This window comes from Netta rufina, assembly GCF_964035555.1.
Source record: "Netta rufina genome assembly, chromosome: 3".
Taxonomy (NCBI): Eukaryota; Metazoa; Chordata; class Aves; order Anseriformes; family Anatidae; genus Netta; species Netta rufina.
In genome coordinates this window covers 90661784-90680785 of record NC_140125.1, presented here as the reverse complement: position 1 = coordinate 90680785, position 19002 = coordinate 90661784, and the positions used below count along the sequence as shown (strand labels likewise).

Genomic DNA, 19002 nt, shown 5'->3' with positions numbered 1-19002 from the left:
GGTTAGGCAGTTATTCTGAGCTAGTAAATTCACAAACCAAGTCTCAACCATGTCTCTGTAGATATTTGTCTTGATGTAACAAGCATTTTAACATGTTTTTGTACCTGCACAGTCACATAGCAGGATTCTGGTCCTGTAATAAGCAGCTTCTGGCAGTTACGTGCCAACACTTTAAACTGATACCTTATGAAACTTAAAATAGCCTAACTGTCTGAATTGTGAGTTGCTGTCTCTACCATCTAAAGTTTAATAATTCTCAATTGTTTTTATCTGTCTGGAAATATTATGTATTAAAAAATATTTGTAGGAATTAACACCTTTGATGAGATGCAAGTTCTTCTAAAAGCTCAGTTTTTCTACGGTAACATTTTTTAAATATGTTGTTTTTTTTCTCTTCCCTTGACTAAATCTTAATCTGTTTCAATGATTGTTTTCTTTAAACAACTATAAGCTTGCTTTTTCTTTATCTAGCATAACAACCAGCATCTTTTCCCTTGCCAACAGTTACCATTAGTTTACCTCTTTATAAAGGAATTTGCCAGTTCCCACTCTTAATTTCTTTTTCAAGATATTGTATGACCCTCTTGTGTCTGCCAGTGTATCATGTTTTATCTTTCATAGCTATTCTCACTCATTGTAGTAGATTTTCTGTGTTCATAGAACACAGAAATATCCTGATTTGGAAGGGACTTACAAGGATCATTGAGTTCTACTCCTGGGTCCACACAGGACCACCCAGAAATCAAACACTATCTCCGAGAGCTTTGTCCAAGTGCTCAGTGCCATGACAAGTGTCAGTGCCATGACAAGTTCCCTGGGGAGCCTGTCCCAGTGCCCGACCACCTTCTGGGCGCAGAACCTTTCCCTAACACCCAGCCTGACCCTCCCCTGTCCCAGCTCCATGCTGTTCCCTTGGGTCCTGTCGCTATCCCCAGAGAGCAGAGCTCAGCACCTGCCCCTCCGCTCCCCTCGAGAGGCTGCAGGCCACTATGAGGCCTCCCCTCAGCCTGCTCTGCTCTGGGCTGAAAAAAACAAGAGACCTCAGCAGTTCCTCACACACCTTCCCCTCTAAACCCTTCACCACCTACATAGCCCTCCTTTGGATGTTCTCTAATAGTTTTATGTCCTTCTTATATTGTGGCACCCAAAACTGCACACTCAAGGTGAGGCTGCACCAGCACAAAGTAGAGCAAGACACTTTCCTTGACAAGCTAGCACTGCTGTGCCTGATGCACCCCAGGATATGATTGGCCCTTTTGGCTGCCAGAATCAGGTTTCAGGTGCACCTGAGCACCTCCAGTTTACTAATTTCTTTTCCCCAAGGCATATGTTAATGTTTTGAGATACTTCCACTTCATGTTCCTCAAGCTACTTCAGGCAGATAATTCCAAAGGCCTTAACCTGGTCCATGAAAGGTGCAGGCATTAAAGACTGCAAATTATTTGAATTTGCTTCTCCACAATTATTTGGAGGGGCACTACCTTCCAACTTCAAAGGTGGTCTAAAAGAATCAGGAAAATCCATTCATGTTAGGCCATTTGTAAGTATGCATTATGTTTTCCTGTCAGCCAGGCACCACTGGAATTGTGCCATTCTCATGTCCCACTTTATGCCTTGTGCTATTCCTGCATCTCTTTTTGCTTTTTGCCATACTCATCCTGTTGCTGATGCAAGACTCAGGTTGGAAACTGACACAATAATGAATCAAAAATTTTGATTGCTTTGGTTGTTGTTTACTTTACTGTTTTTGGAGTGAAGAACATGATCGTTGATCTCCAGAGATCTCTGGGAGATGTCCAGAAGTTAAACAGGAAAAAGACCAAAGTAGAAACCTTGGTATGCCTTCTTACAAATTACATTCTTCTTTTCTGTGCCTGAACTGTTAACTTAATTGCCAGGTTTTATAGGAATTTAAAAGGGGATGTTTTATTCATCCCTTTAGAGAGATTTCACCGTTGAGAAGTTTTATTTTCATTCCTTCTGCAGGTTTCTTCTTCGGTTATTTTTCCAGGATCTCATCCAGTGAATGCTGAATAATGATAGCATTGCTAAGTCATTACCATTGCTAAGTTATTGCAGCTTTGCAACCATGTTATTTAATGCAGCCCATATTGTCCTGTCACTTTTTCAACTGAAGATCCCACTGAAGTTAGTGTGAACTTTTACCTCTGATTCAATGTCAGGATATGGCTCCTTGTACATAGTCCTCCCTGCGTAGTTACTAATTGTAAGCAGCTCTCCTCCCTTTCCTTGAAGATAAACCTTCTTATCTGGTTCCTTTTTCTTGACAATAATACTGTAGAGAGAAGAAAAAGAATAAAAGTAGGTCTTGAGCAAAAATGTTGGCTGTTAATTATCATTATTGTGTGGTTATATTGTTGTATAATTCCCTGACCTTGGACTCTTATTGTACAGACATGTGAGGCGCAGTATTTCCTCTTTCATAAAACAGACACTACAGGCTTTCATTTCATTCCCATACATAAAATTGTCACTAAAAATGAAATATTAACAAAACAAAGCTTCGCCTCTTCCTGGATTCCTAGAATTCTCTGCAAAGTAAAATATTCCTAATAGTTGAACAGAAAGGATTCTCAGCAAATTTTTAAACTACCTTGAGAAAGTACAAAAGGCTTCCAGAGTTCATATTCACCTATTGCTCTATGTGTTTGTGCAAGTATATGCTACGTAATAGCACTGTAATTAACTCATTGGGATTTATTTGACACAACGTTGTCATGCATATTCCAGTTCCATAAACTTTTGGAAAAAAATGGAAACAGCATACATAAATTTTGTAAAAGATTCTAAAGCTTTTCTTGTTTGTATTATGTGCTGAAGGGAAAGAAGAAATATGTAGTGGTGAAAAAAAATGTCTGAGGTATTCAGAGGCTGAGTAGAGAAATGATAGGAAAAGAAGAACCCTTGAGCTGTCTGCTTTAATTTACAACTGAAGTCAGCCTTCATTCTAATAAATTGAAGATATCCATTGAAGAGATATGAGCTAGCAACTTCTATATGCTCACTTTCACCAGTCTATCTTGGGAATTAGAAATCATAAATTAACTTTTTTTTTTTTTTTTTTTTCTGGAAATCTGGACATGTTTTAAAAAAGCAATTCTCACAAAGGTTCAGTTTACCCTTATTGGTGCAGTTAATCTGCATTATTGATTCTAAATAAGGAATTTGGCCAAGCATATAACTCAGGTTGAAGCATTTCAATTTGAAGTATATTGAAGTAATAACCAAGTCCGCATAATTTAAATGGTTAAGAATGTAATATTTTAGTACTTCAAACTGTTAAGTAAACTAAACATAAATTCTTGATTTTTTGATACCCTGTAAGAATATGCAATATTGCATTCATTTAAAAAAAAATTATAGGAAGTAGATCTGCTCAGTGCTCTTTGCTGATTACATTGAAACTCATTTCGTATTTCTTGTTGCTATAATGGAAATTGGATAGCTTCCTTGAAGTCATTTTGAAAAAAAAAATTGTTCCAAGGTGACTCATAAATTAAGGGGGAGCAGTGTTCTAAGCACAAAGCTGTTATCTGAAGGCTTTATGATTATATTGTACATTAATCAGATATAAAATTTATACCCCCATGCCTCAGAAACAGTCTATAATTCTGTGTCTGCACAGTCAGTCTTGCACTGAGTCAGAAGGAAGGCTCAGATATATTCAAAATACCCCAAACTCCTGCACCTGGTTAGGTGCAGGAGAGGGGAAGACAGAAGTGACTCTGAAGAGTTTTGGAAAGCTCAGCCCAGGTACACAGAGAAAACTGCAGAGAGCTGATTCTTACAATACAGAAAGCATAAGTCTACCTGCTATATTATCTCTCTGCCTTATCTCTCCCCTCCTTTCCTTTCCCCTCCACATCTAGGGCCTATGTTTGAATTTGAGTTGTAAAGTTGTCATTCACTTAACATAAATTGCTTGTTTTCTTATGGCATCTTAACTTAAATAAATAGATTTTCACACAAAACTGTAGCTAAATACATTTATAATTGCTTAAGTAATGCTGATATTCACCTCTCTGATTCTAAATGATTCAGCATCTGTATAAAGGAATAGGATTAATAATTACAGTTTGCATTTTCTTCCTCACACCTGAATCCAACTGTTCCCTTGAAGATGTAATTGCAACTAACCTGCTTTTGTTAGTAGAAATAAATGTTTGTCTTGACACCTGGCTCTTAGGCTTAGTCTCACTTGTACAGAGTAATACAGGATTAAAATAATATTGAATGTTATATTTGTTTATTGTTTGCATTTTCAGGGTTTGCCAGGGCTGGAGGGTCCCCAGGGTCCACCTGGCAAAGAAGGTCAAAGGGTGAGTAAACTTTGTGAACAACTGGTGTGTGTGCTCACTGACCTTGATGTGTGACTTCTTTCTAAGCACTAATAAAAAATTGAAAGGTAGCAGCTGAGTATGAAGCATGCTGACAATAAAATGAGCTTTGACATTTGAGGTTTCTCTTCAGTTGAAGGAGATTTAACAATTTAAACCATCTAAAATGTTTTAATGACTGGCTGCACAGATGTAGATATTGTCTTTTGTGCAATATGCTTCTGTTTTAATTTTAAATGAAAGAATACTAAAATTGCTCAGGAGATTTAGTTTTCTTGCAGAAATAGACCATACCTTACTACATCTAGGATATATGAATGTAAGATCATTATCTACAATGTTATTAGAATCCAGAGCTAATGACCCAAGTTTTTTTGTAGATGCCATTATGCAAGTGTCAGAGCCTAGCATATGTATACAAAGAAGTGAGATACAGTAAGAAAAAAACAACAACAGTGGAGATTATGCCCAAGGCATGAAATAAACATTTGGTTATTGAAAATTTTATTATAATGAAGTAATTGGCTGATTTCCGTGTGTATATTATGTTTTCACTTTCCCTGACCTCCTGTCTTTGGTACTTAAGTGGAGCAGAGAATGAATATTTATGAACATGGTATCTCAAGAAATAACTTGAAAGTTTATAACCTATTTTTCTCCTTGGGAGGATATTCATACTCAAACATTTCTATATTTTTATGAATGAAATGGCACCCAGTTCATGGTTTTAAAACTGGATCTCTCAATAATTCTTGCGTACTTTAGGTATCATAATGTTGAATATCTCAGTTAAGTTATCTAAAGTGGAAGGATTTAATATTATTGACCTTAGTCACACAATCAATTATTAAAGGCCAGTTTAATAGTTTTAGTAGTGACTACTTCCCTGGTGTAACATAGGACCAGTTCTTGAACAAAAGCTTTGAGGCCTACATGTCATTACTCAATGTCTTTTATTGCTGTTTTCTTTATGTTACAAAACTATTACTGAATTTCATTTAAGTTAAACAGGAAAATTTGAAAACTGAGTTTATTTAAATTTCAAAGTAAGGCTAGAGAATCCTTTCAGAAAAAATAAATAAATAAATAAATAAAAGACAGTGTAAAGACAGTGTAGTAAGGGAGAATCAGAAGTTATGTGGTAAATATAAACATGGGATTATGGACTTGTTATTAAGGATTTTATAATTACTATGACTCTTACTGTTATGTAATTAGATACCCGGGATACTGAAAAGCTCCAGATACTCAGTTATAACACACGTTTGTATGTTTTTATGTGAAGCATTCAGTCTGCAGACTTTCACAGTTTCTTAGTTCTCCTTTAGGGATAATTATAAATATGACTATTTTAGAAGCATCACTCTTTCAATTTCTTAATTTGTAAGGCAAAGATTCAGAATTAATGCATTGTATTATCTATAATTTTTGAGAAATTCATTTGGAGATGTCCCTTTTATTTTGCAGTGAAAATTAGGGGATTGATAAATTTATCATGGCCATTTCCTATCCACACATAAAAACTGAACTGCTGTCTCACTCCAATATATTAAAAAACAGGAGTGCTGATTGTTTTATAATCTCAGCCATGCACACAGTTGCCCTGGGCCAGACAATGGGAACAGCAGACTTCATACTCACAGCATCTGTCTTTATCTTTCTGCCAGTGAGATGTTCATAATACTCATTCTGCTGGCCAACCCCACCCAAGCTTTAATAACATAGCTCGCAGTCTTAATTCAACCCCCATGTGCATTTGCATTTCCAATACATTTAATTACACAATAACATACTGTTTGTAACAAGATCTCTGCTCTGTTTAATGACAAACAGGACAGCACATATCTAATGGCTATTAAATATTCCTTTTTATTTAATTATAGATGTCATGTTCCTTTGTTCTACTTCCAGCAGATCTTCCAAATCTTTCACATTATATGAAGTTACTGGTTTTGTCATGGGCTGTCTTTGAAGCATTAAAGCTATATATAGAGCATATAACCAACTGATGATTTTTCTTCAACATATTGCTCAGATGTAAAGGTGCTACTTTGCCCGTGCCCAATTTTCAGACTTGAACTGTAATGTATAAGGGGAAAAAAAAAAAAAAGTACCCCAAACTTTTGAAAAAATCTGTTTAATTTTGGGTGCCAAACATTGAGAATCTGACAATTTTACTCTTTCCTTTTACACTGTATGCATCATATTTCAAAATTTTAATTCCCACTTTAGCAGCATTTTTTAGTGTTCAGCTCTTTGGAAAATTAGTCTGATGTTAATAGCAAATTGAGAATTGTTAAGTGTGTAAGTTAGAGACCTCTGAACATGCTAAAAACAAGATCTAAGGAGCAGAGGAAAATTAACATTGTTAATGATGTTATGTCAAAAAATCAAAAAAAAATGTGTAAAAGACTCATGACAGCTAGTGCTTTAGATAAGTGACAATACAAAATGTGTTAGACGGAGAAGAATAAAAGCCATGCCAGTGGGTTTCTCTCCTGTTTGAACTGGCCGGAGCCATGCATTTTATTTTGAGAGTGTTTTTAAGTGGGATTTTGTTTTTTCATCCAAGATCACAGAGCTTATTATTAGAACTACTAACAAATATGAGTCATGGGATGCTCCCCAGAGTGGACACCAGTCGCCTTATTTTGACAACAGAGGGGACCTAGGGCAAATGTACCCATATGCCATATTAAAAGGAGTAAGTCTGGGTAGTAGCATTTCTTTCGTCTCATGGTAATAATCTGTATTGAATAATAATTTATAATCTATAATCAGTAATAATCTATATTTACTATTACATAGGTTTTTTTTAAAGTAATTATTTTAGAAATTATATCTTTAAATATACACATGCATATTTATGAATAGCTATAATAAATATAAATTGTAGGGTTTAGTTCAAAGTTGTGCCAACCTTTAAATGCTTATTGACATATATTGACATATGTGTGGAATTTGCTTAAAAGCACAAATTTATATCACTGAATCAGATGAGGGCTGTAGGTTATTTATTTCAAGAGCAAGAGGAAATCAATACATTATTTCAAATAAGGCAGTAAACACTTGTCCAATTAATGCATTGTAGGCACAGTTACATCGTATTGAGTCAATATTTGGTTATTAGAATAATATATATTTCATTTTCTCTGGCCCGGTCATCTGTTGTATTTCTGTTACATGATCTCATTGGGATATGATCTTTCTCCCAAGTCAATGAGCAGTTCTTAGCAGATTCTTAGGCTTGTAAATGATGGTATGCAAATAACTCAGCAATGGAACTTGATGATAGAAGAGTATAAAACAAACACATCAGTAGTTTAGTATATTAGTTATGTTCATGAGAATAAATTCATCAGTTCCCACTTGCTGGGACCTTTTTACTCTCATCTCCTTTTTTACCTTCTCTTTGTGCCTCTCATTTACCTTTTCATTACTTTTCCCTTTGGTCACTGAAGCCAGTAGAATCATGGTCCTTCATGTTTCACTTTCTTTCCAAGATTTCTCAAATTTCCTTTCCCTCTCCCAGTTAACAGCTCATATATATGGATCTTGCTTCTTACTTCAACTGTGAGCTGAATTATGTGATAGAGTATGTATATGTTTAAAGTATATTTAATGTTCTTCCATCCAGGAAATAAAAAATAAAAATCATGGAACACCATAATAGCATGGTAGTGAGCATAATAGAAAGAAACAATGCCAAATTAAATGAGAGGTGCAGAATGCATTTCCACCTGCATTTCCGCCTTTATTTCCACTGATGGCAGAAACATTTATCCCAATTTACTTTTTTTTTTTTTTTTTTTTTTTTTTCCCTTGGGAAAGTTGCTCAAGCAAGGTCTCATACTTTCATATAAAGCATTTTCATTGGTACATTGTAAAAGTTCCTGGCAAGTAATCTTTTCCAAAATAAATCATTCTTATCTTTATCATATTGGCCATCTTCACTAGAATTGCTATCATTAATTTTCAGGAAACAAAAAATAGTGAATTGATGCTATCTAAACATCAATAGAAAAGAAAAAATATTACACTTTAAGATAGATGTTTTCAGATACAAGCAAAAAGTTATCAGCTTAAAGTGTGGGTTTCTTTGTCACTAGCAATACAAACATTGGTATTTATTTCTAGATGGTGTTGCTCTAGAAACCAAACTGCAAAGTAAAAAGGGAAGATATTAACATTACTAATTTTGTAGATGTTAGAATATTAATCTTTGCAATAAAATGTAGTGCATAGCTGTATTTATACTTCAATAAGTATATATTAAAGTTTATTTTTATTTATTAATATATTTATATTAAATATGTAATTTAAGCCTAGCTAATACACTTACCTGAGAAAGTACCTGGTTTGATCATAGACTAGACAGCAAACCAAAGAACAAAAAGGTTAAGTTCCTGCTTCTTTGAGAGAAATATTGAAATATTTCATTTTTAATGTCTTATTCTGAAAACTCAAGCTCATTCTCATTCATTGAATTCCCCAAATGTATGTATACATCCCTCTTTAACACTCAGGGTTCTCTCCTTTCAAATTTGATCAGTTGCAAAAGTTTTCTTTTTTTTTTTTTTTTTTTCTTTTCTCAAAATAAGTAATGTATTGCTACAACTGTCTGTTGTGTACTTTCTGGAGTTTTCATGCTTTCTAGAATTTACTGTCAAAAATACTTGCACATTTTTCTTGCATGTATTAAGTTGTATTTATTTACTAATTCTCATCTTAGTCATTACTTTAAGTTACCTCCAAGTTCTTAGTACTGTAAATACAAGTTTCTCTTTAAAAGCAGTATTCCATAATTTCCATTATGTGTGATTATGAATCAGAATAACAGTTGAATAATATAGAAGATCCTGTCCTATTCTGAATTGAGAAGAATATTTAATTTTAATGTTTTCTTTAAATTTGATTTTTCTAAATTGAGAGGCATTCATTTCAAACTTCTGCTGTTCTTACAAAAAGACTAGTGTTTCTTCTTGCTCTACCACTAGTGACTTTGTTTAATTATAAGTGGTTCATGTTAGATGTGAGGCCTTGCTCGGGGCATTTGGTTTTAGTTCTGGTAACTGGGAGAAGTGGACCAGTAGGGACAGTTCCTTCCCTCTCATTCCTTTATTAGACAAATAATTTTTCAGTGTCTCTCAGTATTCCTGAATAATCCTGCACTTCAGGTAAGTCTGTCTCTAACAGAAATATGGTTTCCATCTGAAAGACATGAAGAGCAGAGGCTTCACAAGTTTCCTTGATTGCTGCAGTGTTTCCTGTCAATCCCACATTTCAAAATGTGCTTTTTTCTTTACACTTGAGCATGTAGGTTGACCTTCCAAAACCTACTTTTTTGTCATGTCTGCCTTACGTTGAAGAGACATTTGAAGTATTTTTTCTCTGTCATGAAGTCACCATTCCATTTATTTTTGAGAAAACTAAGGTCCTTCAGCTCCCCATGTAAAGAGTTTTCTTTGGTCTTCAAATAATTTTGTTGTATTACTGTACTTAAAGTTTCCACATTTATAAATACATACTAGGTGTGGAGTCATTCATAGTCTGCCTTCACTATGTTAAGTATAATGAAATGTATATTTGCAAAATATAATTATAGAAGTTTTGGAAATTAATGTTTAACTTTAGTTGGATATCTTTGTAGCAGAAATTTTCCCTGAAATTGATGCATTTAATAATAATAATAATAATAATAATAATAATAATAATAATAATCTGAAAGTGATTTAATTTTATTTATGTTTTAGTGAATTCCAAAAAAAAATCTTAATACAAAACATCAATGCAACTTTGTTAAACAAATATATTATAAAGTTTTAAATAAATTATAGCATACCTTGAAATCTAGAAAATCTAGAAAACTTCTCCTTCTCACATGTAAGAGCCAGGCCCAGAACATACCTAGCCTGCACAGCAGTTCGTGAAGTAGTTTCTGTGCTCTTCTTCTTTTTGGTATCTGTGGTGGTTTTACCGTGCTGGGCAGCTAAACCCCACAACCGCTCTCTCACTCCCCCTCCTTTAGATAAGGAGGGGGAGAAGTAAAGCAAAGAACAACTCACGGGTTGAGATAAGGATAATTTAATTAAAGGGAAATAATTATAATAATTAAATAAAGACTACCATGAACTAAACAATTTAACTAAGGGGAAATAAAAGGGAAAGGGGAAAAAGGGAGGAAAACAAACAAACAAAATAAATGAAGGCTATATGGAAGTGCAGAGGAAAGAAATTACTCTCTACTTCCCACAAATGAGCGATGATTGACCACGTCCTTGAAGCAAGGCCTCAACGCACGCAGCCGGTGTTCGAGAGGAGGACCAATGTCTTCTCAACGAGAGCCCACCCCTCCCCTCTTCTTCCTGTTTCCACCTTTTATTGCTGAGTGTGACACCACATGGTATGGAATATCCCTTTGATTGGTTTAGGTCAGCTGCCCTAGTGATGTTTCTCTCCTCACTTTTTTGCCCACCCCCTAGGAGGGTTAGAGAAAGGCCCAATGCTGTGCCACTGCTGCTCAGCAGTAGACACAACACTGGTGTGATAACACTGCTGTTCCAGCTACAAGTACAGAGTACGGCACTGAATGGGCTGCTGCCGGGAAAGTTAACATTCCAGCCAGACCCAGTACAGTATCTTCCTGAACTCCTGTGTGATTTTGTTGGTATCTGGGAACTTCTGGCAAGTGGCCAGCAAACTTCCCCTGTCCAGCATACACGTTCTTAAATATGATAGTCACAGCACACAGGACCCAGGTACCACTGCAGTAGCTCTCAGACTCTTGGACCCAGGCAGCTTCATAAGAAGGATGAAGCTCTGCAAGTCTTGGGCTGGAGGCAGTGGCAGGGGCCTCCTGCTGAAGCTGGGGTCTGCTGCAGAAGGTGTGGAGTTGTTGAGGAATTCAAGTCCAAGTTGCTCAAGATCAAGTGGAAGAGTTGTGGGATGTTGTCAGCAAAATGCACAGCACCAGAGAGAGTGAGGAGATTGACTGGATCTGCTCTGAGACCTTTCTCTTAACAGAGAAGGGGAATTGGTGACAAAGGACAAAGAAAATTCAGGTACCCAATGCCTGCTTTGCCTCAGTCTTTACCAGTAAAACCAGCCTTCAGAAATCCCAGGCCCCTGAGACCAGAGGGAGTGTCTAGAGTGAGGAAGACTTCCCCAGACTGGTACTCCTCCACTGAGGGAACACTTAAATAAACTGGATGTAAGTAAGTTCATAGGGCCTGATAGGTTGCACTCACTTGTGCTGACAGACCTGGCTAATGTCATCACAAGGTGACTCTTCATTGTCTTATCTGTCAACTGAGAGAGGTTCCTGAAGACTGAAAGAGAGCAAATATCACTCCAAGAAGGAAAAAGGTCCAGAGAACTACAGGCTGATCAGCTTGCATGATGTGATGGAAAAGAAATTCTCCTGGAAACCATTTCCAAACTCATGAAGGATAAGAAGGTGATTGGGAGTTACCTGCATGGATTTATGAAGGGGAAATTGTGCTTATTGCTTATTACCTTATTGCTTTCTACAGTGAGATTAGCTTAATGGATGGGAAGAGAACAATGAATGTTGTTGATAGCAAGTAAAGCTTTTGATGCCCTCTTCCATAGTATCATTATAGGTGATAAAGGACAGGTTAGATAAGGAGGACATTGAGGTTAATTGAAAACTGGCTGAATAAGTGGGTGAAGAGGGTTGTGATCAGTGAAACAAAGTCTTGTCAAAGACAAGTCACTAATGGGCTCAGTACTGGAGCCAATCATGTCCAATGTTTTCATTAATGACCTGGACAATGGGGTAGACTGTACCCTTAGCAAGTTGGCAGAGAACTGTACTAAGAGGAATTGCATTAATTTCAACAAGACCTGCATCTGGAGGGGAATAAACCCTGGCATCAGTACACATTGGAGGCAGGCAGTCTGGAAAGCAGCTGTGCTGAGAAGGGCCTTGGGGTCCTGCTGGACAAGCAGACCATGAACCAGCAATGCACCTACATGGCAAAAAAGTCCAGTAGTATCCTGGATTGCATTAGAAGATGACTAGCACATCAAGGGAGATGTTATTCCCCTCAGCACTGGTAAAGCTACATCAAGAAAGATAAGGGCTTACTGGAGATTGTCTAGCCCAAGGCCACATGGAGGATTAAAGAGACTGGAGCATCTCTCACATAAGGAGAGGTGAGAGAGTTGGGACTCTTCAGCCTGGAGAAGAGAAGGTTCATGGGGACCTTACCAATGTATATTATAAATACCTGAATTTGTATAAATAGCTGATAATGAGGCAGTGAAGAAAAGGGAGGCTAGACTTCTTTCAGTAGTGCCCACAGACAGAACAAGAAGCAGTGGACACAAATTAAAAGACAGGAAAATCTGTCTGAAAACAATAAATACTTTTCTCTCGTCTCCATCCTTGGATATACTCAGAACTCAAGGGGACACTATTGTGGACATCTTGCTGTAGGTGGCCCTGCTTGAGCAAAGGGATAGGACTAGATATCTCAAGAGATTCCTTCCAACTCAAACAATTCTGTGATTTTTATTCAACTGTCTCTAGCTTACTCTCAGCATAGCTGCCAGCAACTTCATTTTTATGGATTAACAAGACTTTTGGAAATGTTCTGTGTATATACTTAAACATACCAATTCTCCACTATGGTGGTTTCCCTGATTCCAATGATGAATTTAGTTCAAACAAGTACAAATCTTTCCATGATACCACAGCCATATTATTGACTCTGTTCCTTAGGAAGTTGCAGGTGTCTTGAAGTAAATATTTTTGAACCTACTTCCTTATTTCCAATTTGTGTGTTTATAACAGCAAATACTTCATTTAGGAGTAGGTTGTTTCAGCATTATCTCATCGATAAATTAAATCCCCCAAAAAAATGAGAGCTGTAATATCTGGTGTTTCAGAATTGATCTCATTAAAATGGTGTGTTTGGAAGGATCTTGTGAAATCTCAATATCTACCTATTAAATAATCAATTTACTGTCTGAGATTACAAATTTTTCTAATCAAGTATGAGCAAAATTATTATGACACTAAGGAAGATCTTCCTAAATAATTGGGTGGGGAATTGTTATATTTTCTTAACTAGATTACTTAAAGTGACATACAAATATCAAAATGAATTTAAATTCAGGTTGCATTTATCTGGTTTATAGAACTTAAGCATTTCTTTGACATAATTTGTTTTCTAGTTCAGTGAGTAAATGTTGTACTCAACCAATTGTAAAACAAGCTTTACAGAGCAATGATAATTACTGCATAGTAGGTTAGGCTCCTGGCACAGCACAAACAATATTTTTCACAGCTATAGCTCTGGAGTTTTGGAATCTCTTTTAATCTTGTCATTCCTTCCTGACTTTGATGTAAGTTGTTTTTAAGTATGTAAAGCTCCAGTCTCTTTAAGCTGAAGTGCTGTACATTCCTTTGCTTGGGTATTGAACAGTCTAAAAATGGTTAATGTAGAAGAGGGAAATAATTTGTTTTTTCAAACAGAATGGTTCTAAATTTAAAGGAAAGTAAAGAGCTACTAAGGTAGGGTACATGTCAAAAACTGCATGTTTTTCCCACTTTGGTCTTTAAAACTGGAATAATAAAAAAAAAAGTTTAGAACACAATGGTCATCACTTAGAAAATACCTTTTTTTTTTTTTTAATTTCTGTATTTGCCATAAAAGTCCATAGTTTCCATAGTTGTATTTTCCATAAAATACAACTTTTAATCACAAACCAGAAATTATTTCAAGATCTCATTTAGAATTTTCAAACCAATTTCCAAATACTTTATCACTTTTTTATGTCTCTTAGCAAAAGACATAGCAAATTGAGAGGAGATTGTTTCTTGTACTTAAAAAATAAGATGTTCATTATAAAAAAATTGAAATGTAGTTGAAAAATATCTTCAGAAGTGATTTTGAATTAAAAATGCACTCCTGTGGATACACTTGAAAAAATATGATTGACTGTGCAGAGATTTGTTAGTAATAGAAGCATTGAAGAATTTAGGTTGTAGTGTTTTATTCCTGGCATTGCTATGCCTGTTTAAGGGCTTTTTTGATGTTTATTAAATACATTTGAAGAGTGATATATAGTCTGGCAAGGTGATCTCTTTTAGCATTTTATAAATACAAAAGAAAAGTAAGTAGGCTTTATTGGAAATCATGCCTAAAATTAGAAAGCCAAAGTTGAGCGAAGGAATACTTCTGCATTATCAAGGAGTTCCCAAGTGAATTCCCTTACAAAACAGGGGATTAGGATCTTGTGTGTTGTGGGCTATGCTTCTGTGAAAGGCTTTAATGACATACGAGGTGTAGATTTTCATTTGTTTCCTGCACATTGCTTAATTTCTGGCCTTATTTCCTGAGAGTTTATTCAGGTTTAACATTTAATATAGGTTTTAATTTGTTATATATCAGCTACCATCATATATCCTCAAGGCCAGGGCTAATAGGAGTGAATAAATTGTACATCCAAGTCCTAATACTATATTACCAAAGTAGACAAGGTTTCATTGACTACAAGGTGGATTTTTCATGTAGGAAACAGAATATCCAAAATATAAGATTTCTAGGGATTAACATAAAAAGTTTTGCAGTTGTGGCACTACCACAGTTACTGACAAAACCCCTATTAGCAACACTTGTGTGCCATTAGATGGTTAAATATCAAAGACATCTTTAAATATTACCAAAATGTTGGTTAAATACTCAATGGAAAACAATGACTGTATTTGGGCTGTGGATTTGTTGTAGACTTATCATTTTCACATCATGATTGTGGATAAGAGTCCCCTGACCCACAGCCGTGCGGTGGCTGCGTGCTTTTGCGTTGTGACAGTTTCTTCTCTCTCCAGTTGAAGAGAACAAGCAAGTTCAATTTTTCTGGTTTTCTGGACATCTGTAAAGGTTAGGTGTATCAATCAGCTTTGAGGAATGAAGCAAAGGAAAACCTCATTTATGTATTCCCAGGTAACTCAGACTCAGGGCTAATTCAGCCTGCCTGGTTGTTGGGCTGCTTTGAGGGAGCTTTGGGCACATGGAAAAGCAATCTCATAACTACTTGGAGCCTGCTTGTATGGCTACATTTAGGTGCCCAAGGGGCCCCTCAAGTGTCCATGCACTGGACACTGAGATGGGTGACCTCGCTTTCCTCCTTCTTCCTGCTCTGGGTGTATCTGTCCCAGTTTCAGGCTGTTTTTAAGGCTTACGCAAGGGGATCTCGGTTTAGCCTGGCAAACGAGTTACATAAGCCTCATTAATCTTGTCCAATAACTGCAGTAGTTACGGCTTTAAATCCAGCTTCCTACTTTCTCTAGAACTAGTTCCTGTTTTGAAATGTGATGATGTGTTTCGGGGACTGCTAATTAGCTGTTTCCCATGAAAATTCCCACAGGCTTATTTTAAGAACTTTTGCCTTCATTCTCGAGTGTGGGGTCTTTAAATTATCAATTCCATTTTGCAAATCATGTCAGTGTTCCTACATAACTCCACTCGATTTTATCCTAAAATAATCTGCAGTCTATTTTAGGCACTAGGATTAGTGGTCTTACTCTTCTATAATTAGGGATACATGAATAGATGGATGTAACACGAGAGGGCAGGGAGTTACAATATACATTCAGAGTTCTGCCATTGTGTATTGGGACTGCAGCGGTGCCCAGAGGCTGCAGTCAGAGCACAAATGTACGCAAGGATGCACAGAGCCCTGCTTCTTAAGAGCTTTCAATCTAACGTGAGGCAAAACTTGTCAAGTCATTTTGATTAACAGAAAGGGCAAAGAAAGAGAGGAATGAAGAGATCACTTGACTGTGTTCTTCAGCTAGGCACTCAGCTGGGGGTTGCTGAAGCATATAATTTCTTGTTTATTTTATTTTTAATATTTTATTCTTTTTGCCCCTGACCAAGCAGTTGCTTAAATGATTTGTGTGTGTATCATAGCTGGAGTTTGTCCTCAGGAAAGAGGAAACTAGTCTGCTGTCCAAATTAGTTCAGGGCTAGCATTTCAGAAGTCAATGAGATGGGCTAAAATATCAGTTATATTTTGATAACTTCTTATCCCACTGATTGACTACAAAAATGGATGCAGTACAAAGGAAATAGCAAACAACTATTTTGCTTTTATTTTCCTTAAATATTATTCTAAGTAATCTTAGACAGCTCTTGACATGACTTATCCTTACTTTATTTTATTATTCTTTTTTAAGTTAGTGTAGATGGTATTGCTTTTTGATTTAAAGGAATTGCATGATGCCTGGAACATTTATTTATATTTTGAGTTGTTTTATAACCATAGTATTTGCTCAGTAAACTCAACGAAACAAAGGTAATGAATTTCACCTTAAATTTATTGTCTGTAGGTAATGTTTGTACAGAGAATGACACTGTGCAGCTGGTCAATGTTTTTTTTTAATGTTGTAATCTCTGCACATCTGCTTGCAAAGGGGCAAGGGAACAGTTTGTTGGGCCTCTTGTGCCAGCTGTCTGCCCCATACACAGCCATACAGTGAAGAGTACAGCTCTCGCCGGGCTGCCAGCGCCCACTTTTGACCAGGAGACTGGAGCCATAGCTCTGCTGAGCCCTACTCTGTGAGCCCAAGAGGACACCAAGGTATTTTCACTTCTTTCTTGGCAGAAGGAAGGCTCAGAATCAAAACATAAATATTGAGTCACAGACTGACTCATGGTCTGCTCAAGGCAAGACCATAATGGGCTTATAAAAAAAATAAAAAATAAAAAAAACCCTTCTAATTGTTTAGTTTTTAATTTTATGTTATCCTAAACAAAAAGATACACTTTTTTTTTTTCTCCTTTTACTATACTTTATACTTTACTTTTTTCATACTGATGCTGGGAAACCATAGAGAAATAGGAGTGCTTGCAAGCAGGCAGAGCGCTGTCTGTATCCCTAAAATTTAAATCTCTGCATCCAAAAAGCATTGCTACATCAGTGGCCTTAGAAACTTAAAAATTTAGAAATGTAAGAAACTTCTTTCTTAAAGTTTAGAATGGTTTGTAGGAAAAAGGAAGAGGACTCCTGTTTCTCTAGAAAAAGCTGATGCATCATTTCAGAAATACCTTTTTTACCTATTTATTTTTGGTACAGTTGTAGTGATTGCTGCATTGGCTGTAATGGTTCTTAAGACTAAGAAACAGGCTAATATCTGCAGAACAGCTCAATCAGAAACATTCTTGCTAGTGAAAATGTGTTTACAATTATGAACCAGTAAAGAAAATTGCTCTGCCTTTTACGCTGGCCATAAAAGTAGAAGAAAAACAAAGAATGCATGATGTGAATAAAAAATAAATAAATCTAGAAACATCTAACTTGAATTCTTGGAATTTTTGCCCCTCTCTGAAAGGGAAAATGTCGGTATTTTTATTTCACATTTAATTTTTGTTATTTTCATTTACTTTTGATCCTCTAAAAATACAGATTTGTGACTGTTCTAAATGTTTAATGTTTAATGGCACATACTCTAAGGGTTGAATAAAAGGTAGGGCAAGTGCTTATTCTGTTTCAGTAGGTAAGTGTTCTGGTAATTAATAAATGACATTGAAAAATGACTGACCCGTTTTTTTTTAATAACTGATATTTTTTCAGAAAGCTTTTCAAGCCTCGACCTGGCAATATGTCATAAATCACATTTTAGCTCATCTTGTAAATAAAGGCGAAATTGCCTTTCAAACATGTTGCGTGTTTTCCTGTGTAATTAACACCTCATTCACAGTTGTGTCTGCCAGTCAAAGCCCTGCCTTCTTTCCCGTGACACTTCCTTGATACTTTGTTTAGACTGCAGTGATTTTAAGTGTCATCCTCAGGATGCTTTAAATAAGTCCAAACAGGAAAAGGAAGGTGCTTCAAGAAGTCAACAGTATAGATCATTATAACTCAGAGGAACTATTTTAAAAGTATGAAGCAGTTTATATTTGTTTATTACTCACATCATTATCTCACTCTGGTTTTCATGCTTTCTCGGAAAGTTTACTGTTTTTCAAGAAAGCTGGGAAATATTAATTTCCATCTGCCTTTCTGAACTAGAAATCAGTCCAAAAGTCACACATCTCAACTTTGGGATGTAAAATCTAAATAGGAATTTGGCATGTGGGGTGAAGGCCCAGAGATGCGTACTCTGATATTTCACAAGGTTTTATTTCAGTGGCAGTGCTAACTAGCAACAGGCTGTCTTTTTGGTGTGTGTATGTGTGTGTACGTCTTTACCAGTGTTGTGGCCTCTTATGCCAGGCTTGCTACATGGTTGCTTAGGGAATGAAATCCAGAACTGACCAACTTTAAAAATTAATCTACTTTTTTTTGGGGGGTATCTGTACTTGAGACGAGTTGCTTGCTCTGGTTCATCACATGGCTGCACGGGTGATGTTACCAGCACACAGAGGACATGTCATGGGGTGGGTGGTGAGGGACAGGATAGCTTTGAAGCCAGTATAGACACCTGGTGCCATATTTTGATTCTGAAAATTCACCCTGAGCTGCCCCAGTTGTAGCTCTGCATGTGCGAGTACTGGCAGGATTAAACAGCTCAGCACATAGCATATGTCTCAGCCAGTTAAGACCCAGGAATTCGGCGCTCCAAATATGCTGAGTGTTTTTTTTTCATGCTGCCCTTAGAACACACTGAGTG

General features: G+C 36.3%; 1 protein-coding gene across 6 annotated transcripts in view; it reads left to right on the top strand.

Annotated features, from left to right (window-relative positions):
- COL19A1 (collagen type XIX alpha 1 chain) overlaps positions 1 to 19002 on the top strand; it is a 202462-nt gene that overhangs the window by 112771 nt on the left and 70689 nt on the right. For all 6 annotated transcript variants that reach the window (XM_084284378.1, XM_084284379.1, XM_084284377.1 and 3 more), the window contains one exon: positions 4287 to 4340. In XM_084284378.1, the coding sequence (XP_084140504.1) occupies positions 4287 to 4340 (54 nt within the window). The remainder of the gene's footprint in view (positions 1 to 4286; positions 4341 to 19002) is intronic.